The 8245-nt window shown below is 40.6% G+C and overlaps 1 protein-coding gene across 1 annotated transcript in view; it reads right to left on the bottom strand.

Annotated features, from left to right (window-relative positions):
- Positions 1-212: 212 nt before the first annotated feature.
- The window catches only part of LOC103088044 (zinc finger protein 615-like), a 14578-nt gene continuing 6545 nt past the window's right edge, over positions 213-8245 (bottom strand). Inside the window, 3 exon segments of the mRNA XM_082931294.1 lie at positions 213-457; positions 460-2088; positions 7001-7096. Of these exon segments, the coding sequence (XP_082787420.1) occupies positions 213-457; positions 460-2088; positions 7001-7096 (1970 nt within the window).

The raw sequence follows: 8245 nt of genomic DNA, 5'->3' as shown, positions 1-8245 counted from the left end.
TTTATTTCAGTATATACTTTTTAGACATAGAATGTCCTAAAATATTTTCACCAAGGCTGATTGTATCTGAGTAGTTCTGTAAATTTTTTCATCAATATAAAATATGAGGTAATTGATCACTAAAGATAATACCACATTCTTTGCATTGTGATTCTTCTCTGCATACTTTTATCTTGAGGGTTTACAACCGGCAACAGGCTTCCCCAAAGTGACTACCTGTGAATTCTCTAATGTTTATCAAGGATTGACAAGTGGGCAAAAGCTTTCTCACACTCACTGAATCCATTGGGCCTCTCTCCTGTATGTTTTCTTTGGTGAACACTGAGCCCTGACTTTGTGGTGAAGGTTTTCCCACATTCACTGCATTCATATGGCTTCTCTCCTGTGTGAATTCTCTGATGGGTAATGAGATCATTTTTGCACAAAGAGAATTTTCCACATTCAGTATATGCAAAGAAGTCTTTCCTGAGTGAAATCTCTCATGTCGTATGAGGCAGGTCTTCTTCTTAAAGGCTTTACCACACTCGTTGCATTTGTACAGTTTCTCTCCAGTGTGAGTTTGCTGATGTGTACCAAGAGTACTCTTCATGGTGAAGCCCTTGCCACATTCACTGCATATATATGGTTTCTCTCCAGTATGAGTTCGCAGGTGTGCAACGAGCTTCCTTTTCGCGGATAAGCCTTTGCCACATTCGTTGCATACATAGGGTTTCTCTCCTGTGTGAGTTCGCTGATGTACAATGAGATTGCCCTTCTGAATGAAGCCTTTTCCACAATCACTGCATACATAGGGTTTCTCTCCTGTGTGTGTTCGCTGATGTCCAATCAGCCGGGCCTTGGCTGGAAAGCCTTTTCCGCATTCACTGCACACGTAGGGTTTCTCTCCAGTATGAGTTCGCTCATGTACAATCAGTTGACTCTTCACAGTGAAGCCTTTCCCACAGTCACTGCATATAAATGGTTTCTCTGCAATATGAGTTCGCTGATGTACAACGAGATCACCCTTCATGGTGAAGCCTTTCCCACATACACTACATACATAGGGTTTCTCTCCTGTATGAGTTCGCTGATGTCTGATGAGAGGGTTCTTCAAGGTGAAGCCTTTTCCACAATCATTGCATGTATAGGGTTTCTCTCCAGTATGAGTTCGCTGATGTGGAATAAGACTCTTCTTCAAGGTGAAACTTTTCCCACATTCAGTGCATACAAAGGGTTTCTCACCAGTATGAGTTCGACAGTGTGCAATAAGACGCCTCTTCTCGATGAAGCCTTTTCCACATTCACTGCATATGTAAGGTTTCTCTCCTGTATGAGTTTTCTGATGTGTAGTGAGACTGAACTTTGTAGAGAAGGCTTTTCCACACAGACTGCATCCATGGGGCTTCTCCCCTGTATGAGTTCGCTGATGATAAATGAGCAGACACTTTGTGGTGAATGCTTTCCCACATTCACTACATGTGTAAGGTTTCTCTCCCATATGACTTTTCTGATGTTTATTGAACTGCGATTTCTTGAAGAAGGTTTTATCGCATTCAGTGCACTCATAATGTTTTAGTCCGGTATGAGTTCTTTGATGTTCAGTGAGCCTGGATTTTCTGGAGAAGCCTTTCCCACACAGACTGCATCCATGAGGTTTTTCTCTAGTATGAACTCTCTGATGATCAAAGAGCTGAGACATTTTGAAGAAGGCTTTCCCACACTCACTGCATACATGGGCTTTCTCTATGTTGTGAGTTCTCTGTTGCTTAGTGGACAAGGAGTTATTGTTGATGGGTTTTGAACTTACAGGAAATTTAATTTCAGTAAAAGATTGCTCATGGTTAGCATGAAGAAGGGATTTCCCATCTCCATTAAACTCAGCAGAGTTCTTTAAGTTACAGCTTCTCTTCTGGTTTTCAAAACTTAAATTTGAATTTAAAGGTTTTTCATTTAAGTCAAACATATCACAATTTTGCTTTAACAGGAAATGACTTTCGCTCTGATTAACAATATTTGCAAATGTATTATGTTCGCAGCACTGTTCCACAGTATTCTGAATGCTGTGATTTGTCAAGTGATGCTGCAGAAGATCATCAACTTTCCTGATTTCTAGGAAAGAAGAGAACAAGGAATCATTCCGCAATCTCTCATAATCTTACTTTGGAAGAAAACTGTTTCCAAAAGTGCCTTCATGTGAAGTAACTATTTAGTGACATTCTATGTGTGGTATAAAAAGAAATATATTTGGTCTTCCTCCACAGAGCTCCTAAAGCCTTGTAATTTCCTAAGTGTTTAGGATGCTAATGAGGTGACTTAGCCTAGGGTTCCTACATAACCTCAGGATGGGACTGACCACCAAAAAGACTAAGTGATTAGAAGGTTGGAACTTTCAGCTCCACCCACCGGCCTCTGGGACAGGAGAGAGGGCCTAGATATTAAAGCTCTATAAGAACTCTTAACAAAATTTGCTCAACCTTTGGATGGGTGAACACATCCATGTGCCAGGATGGTGGTGCACCCCAGTTCTGGGGACAGAAGCTCCCGCATTCAGGAATCCTTCAGACCTTGCCTTCTTGTACCTCTTCATTTCGCACCTTGTACCTCTTCACTTGGTTATAAACATAAGTAAATGTTTCTCAGTTCTCAGAGCCACCCTTGGAAATTAATTGAACCCAAGAAGCGGGTCATGGGAACTTCCAACTTACAGCCAGTTGGTCAGAAGCACAGGTAACAATCTGGACTTGCAATTGACATCTGACATTGGGACAACCATGTGGGACTGAACCCTTAACTTGTAGAATCTGACGCTATTTCCACATAGATAGTATCAGAAACGAGTCAAAATTTAGGACACCCAGGTTTAATTCTATGTACAGACCACTGAAGCAAAGGAATAAAGAAAGCAATTGCAGTCTGTGAATCATGGTTAAAGGAGCAATGAATATGTAAGAGGTGGAGGAAATCACGATATGTTCAAAGAAAAGACAAGGTTCACTGATGGACTTAATGGGAGAAGCACGGAAGAGGTTAAGACTCAAGGATTATTCCAAGAATTATGTGGTTTCAGCCACTGGGTAAGTGGAATGCCTCTTAATATTGTGAGGAATATTACTGAAGTCCAGAATGAGAGGAAAATCTAGCACGCATTGTGAAACAAAGTTTAAGATGACTATTACAGGGACTTCCCTGGTGGTGCACTGGTTAAGAATCCGCCTGCCAATGCAGGGAACATGGGTTCAAGTCCTGGTCTGGGAAGATCCGAATGCCATGGAGCAACTAAGCCCGTGTGCCACAACTACTGAAGCGTGCGCCTAGAGCCTCTGCTCCGCAACGAGAGGCCTGTGCACTGCAGCGAAGAGTGGACCCCGCTTGCTGCAACTACAGAAAGCCCACACGCAGCAATGAAGACCCAACACAGCCAAAAATAAATAAATTAATTAAAAAAAAAAAGATGACTATTACATACCCGAGTACTATACAAACATGAACAGGTTGAATATATAAATCTTTAAAAAGGTTTTATCTGAAAATAGCAATGTGGATATCATCAACATAGATTATTCAAAATAGAGAACTGGATGAGACTGTGTTTAGAAACATGTAGAATAAAGGTGAAGGCACAGGGCCAAGGCTTTAGCCATTCCAACATGTAGAGTTTGGAATCCAATTAAGCCCACTTAAGAAAACCAAACATTGAGTATTGTGATCACGGGTCCCCTGAAGATCCAGGTATATAGAACAAAATACAATGATGAGTAAGATGTGGATCCTCAGCATCTGATTTCAAGTTAAGTGTGAGAGTCTATTGAAAGACTGGTTATCATAGTCTAACATCTTGCCATCCTTCTTCATTCTGTAGACCACCATTCACCTAATTCTACCAAAGCACTAATTTGAATATTTTAGAATTTCTCTTATTGAAGTGTAGCTGATTTAAAATATTGTGTTAGTTTCTGGTGTACAGCAAAGTCATTCATTTATACATATATAAATACATATATTTATATTCTTATCCATTGTGGTTTACTACAGGATACTGAATATAATTCCCTGTGCTATACAATAGCACTGTATTGTTTATCCAATTCTATATAAAATAGTTTGCATCTGCTAATCCCAACTAACCTCAAATTTAGAAGAAAGCTTCTGTAACCAAGATTCCAACCAATAGTCTAGCTGGAACATACCCTATGTTCCTATGTAAAAAGGGAACGTTGGTATGCTGTTACTCCATCCCTGCATCTTGCAGAGAAAGGAGTGGCCATGACTGATGACTGGAAGATAACCTCTGAGTCCCTGATATGCTGCCTAATAAGAGTGTCTTTATAGACATGCGGTCTGAAGCCATACCATACAGTTTATACTAACAATGTGATTTGTGGTAGATGCCCGTTTTTTGTATGCCTGAGGCTTTGGACAACACTAACATTCTGATTCTGGGGTCTAGAGGCACCAGGCTTGGGTGAGCTTCCCTGGTTGGCAACACTTCACACATGTTGTCAAACATCATTGCTGGGAAAATTCAGCACTGTTCACATGACTCCACTGGTAGAGGACAACCGGGAACCTTGTGTGCAGCCTCTCCTGGAGGCTTTCCCATGCACATTTGATCTTTGATGACTTTAATCTGTATTATTTTATTGTCACACATTGTAACCAAGAGTATAAAAGTACATTCCCCTCCCCAATAATGTCTACCTTCTATAAAGTAGGCAAAGTGATCCACTTTAAAAATTGTATAATGCCACTCCTCTACTCAAAATCCCGTTTTCTCAACTTATTCAGAAAAGAATCAAGGCCTTGAATGCCCTTGATAGGCAGTTGGTGACCTATGTACCAAAACCCCCAGCTATTACCCTGTTACCCTTAACTCCAGTCATTTTCCCTCTTGCTCATTCCCTTCTACCCATGTAAGTTTCCCCGAAGTTCCTCAAACACATTCCAGATTCAGGTCTTTCAACTTCCCACTGTCTCACATTTGGAAAACTCCTCACCCAGGAAGATTACTCAAATCCCTCATCTGTGTGCTCAAAGGCACCTTATCAGATTGCCACTCCCATTCCTAAAAGGGCAGTTCCAAGCCCCAGCACGCACTCTTCCATTAGCTGCTTTAATTTTCCTTACAGCAATTTTTACACTAAGACATGTTAGTTACGCATTTGTTTATTATTCATTATAGAGTATTTCAATTGAGAACGTACTCCATTTGAAGGGACAATATATATATATTTTTCCTGTTTTGTATTGCTATTAGCTTCAAAACTATTATGGTATTAGGCTCTCGAAATGCGCGTTTTAAAGGAGTAAAGCTAGCACATCAATTGCAGAAGGCAATCATATGTATGGAACATATTAAGAATACTTAGGGGACTTCCCTGGTGGCCCAGTGGTAAAGAATCCACCTTCCAATACAGGGGACGTGGGTTCAATCCATGGTTGGGGAACTAAGATCCCACATGCAACTAAGCCCACGCACCACAACTACTGAGCTCAAGCGCCACAACTAGAGAGCACACGTGCCACAAACTACAGAGCCCACATGCTCTGGAGCCCACGTGCCACAACCAGAGAAGAGAAAACCCGCATGCCACAACTAAAGAGAAGCCATGTGCCGCAATGAAAGATCCACATGCCTTAAGGAAAATCCTGCATGCCACAGCTACGAACCAACGCAGCCAAAAAAAAAAGAAAAGGACAAAAACTCTTTACTCTTTATAATCAAGATGATATCATATCACAGGATCATTGAAGGAGAAAGTGTAATCACATATGGCAGGAAACAGGGTTAACTGGGACTGAGTGTCATCAGAATATGATGAGAAATTAATCAATTGTATTTCTACATTCTAGCAATGAATAATCTAAAAATGCAATCAAGAAACAACTCCGTTTACTATAACATATAAAACAATACCAATTTATTTAGGAATAAATTTAAGAATGGAAATACAAAACTTATATTTTGAAAGTTAAAAAAACATTTTGGAAGACATTAAAGGCCTAATTAGATTTAAAAAGATTCAATGATCATGGAACAGGATGCTAAATATGGTTAAGATGGAATGACTCCCCAAATTGACATACAGTTCAATATAATCCCTATCAAAATCCCAGGCAAATTTTCTTTTCTGCAGAATTTCACAAGCTGATTCTAAAATTCAGATGGAAATTCAAAGGCTCCACAATACTCAAAATAGGCTTGAAAAAGTTGGAGGATTTACATTTTCCAATTTCAAAGCTTACTGCAAACCTATAATAATAAAGGCTACTAGAAGGGTATATACATATAAAATACTCTAAAACTGATGGTGGTGATGGTTGCACAACCATGTGAATATAATAAAACACCACTGAATTATATAACTTAAATGGATAAATTGTTTGATATTATATGAATTAAATTTAAATAAAACTGTTAAAAAATATAAAGTGAGAACAGAAGCTTTAGGAAAATAAATACAATGATAACATCTAAGAACTACAGGAGAATCTGAATTAGCAAAACTATGAAGGAAGTTATTTGAAGCAGACAAAAGTTATGACCTAGTTCTAACATGTAGCATGGTAAAACCATCTTTTCTAGCATGCCAGGTGGGGTTGGATGTTATGGTGGGAAATCATTATTTCCTAGCTGGGCAGGAAGAAGGTACAGTAGTAAGAAGAGTGATGAATTCAAAGTTCGTTCTTTCCAGAGAGGCCTGGAAAGTGGAATTTCACAGCAAGACACGTGGTAACACAGAGATCCTGTGATGGTGAATGAAGAAGAGGAAGATTTGAAAATCATAGAAGAGGAAAACTATGCAAACAAAAACAAGATGCATATGAAATAAACAGGGACCAGATCTCAAAAGAGAACAAGGCGATATATTTTCCTCTTAACTTGTACAAGGAAAAAGAGTTCTTACATTGGAAGAGAGGTACATGGTAGGGCTGCTTATGTTTCCTCAGACACTATCACAGCTCTGACGCCTTCTCTCCTGACTTCCCTGGCTGCCCACCTTGCTGGGTCTCACCCACTCACCTGGACAGATTCGACCGTGGCTGTCATCTTCTACTGGCCACAGTTGTTCTCCTCGTTCCAACCTGGAGAGAGCATCTGGTTTGCTGGCTTGATACCCTGTTCATGAAAAATGATAGAAGACTTAGACGTACCGAACTGGGCTGGGATACGGCAGGAAGGGATAATGGTACATGGAGGGAATAAGCAGGTTTCACATCTGTAACCTCAAGGCTTTTCTCTCAGGAGAGGGGCGATTATACCCTCTAGTCTGGGGCAAGAGAAGGATCTGAGACTCGACCATTGCAGAGGAATGCAGTTAGTCTGAAGAGTTAAGAGGCTGAGAATGGAACGGCCACTGACGGGCACCCTCTGAGGGACCCAGGGGAGCCGTCCTCACCCATGGACAGCAGGTTGCTATAGTTCTCCAGCATCACATCCCGGCACAGGTCCTTCTGATCAGGGTCCAGGAGCTGCCACTCCTCCCATGTGAACTTCATAGCCACGTCGTCATGTCAGGGATTCCTGTCATAACATGGTCTTATTTAGCGAAGTGATGTTCTTTGGGTGACATGGAAAAATGTAAAGGAAATTATTCTGCTCACTTTTGCCATATGGGAAATTAGTGGGTTTTTTTCCTTCACATGGTGTGACAGAGTAAGAATCCTAGTAAGATATTACGTTACTGTGCAGTCTTCCATTCATTCAACTAAAGTTGAAAATTCAAATAAGTTTCGGTAACGTACCATTAATTCCTCTAGCTGATGTAAAAATATGTGCAATCTCTATATATGTGAGCATTTGTAAAGGAAAAACCCAGTTTCCTTTCCTTCCTATGTAGTGAAAAACCCAGTTCTTCTCCACTGTGTGCTTCTTGCCTGCGAGTCTCCTTTATTACCCACACAGAACATTTCGTTTCTGACCCTTCTGGTCACCAAATGTGTGGAGACTTTTCCCCCAGAACAAGCAATTCTCTGCCCTACCAGCTGGGTATCCTGTAATTTAAATCAATTCTCATACTATCTACCCAGAGATAGCGTCAGATCCCACAGGTTATGGGCTCAGTCCCGTAAGACTTCACGACCCCCACTTCAGACACCAATCACAAATCCAGGTTGTCACCTGTGCTTCTGACCAGCCAGCTACAGATCAGAGGTTCCAATAACCCACTCCTCGGGTTCAATTCACTTGCTAGAGTGGCTCACAGAACTCTGGAGCACACTTATGTTTACAACTTTATTAAAGGCTATGATAAAGGAGAATATCTAG

The sequence above is a fragment of the Lipotes vexillifer genome, unplaced genomic scaffold (genome assembly GCF_000442215.2).
Source record: "Lipotes vexillifer unplaced genomic scaffold, Lipotes_vexillifer_v1.1 scaffold802, whole genome shotgun sequence".
In the NCBI taxonomy this organism is placed as follows: Eukaryota; Metazoa; Chordata; class Mammalia; order Artiodactyla; family Lipotidae; genus Lipotes; species Lipotes vexillifer.
Note: the sequence above shows the minus strand (reverse complement) of the source record. Positions and strands in the feature narration are given on the sequence as shown.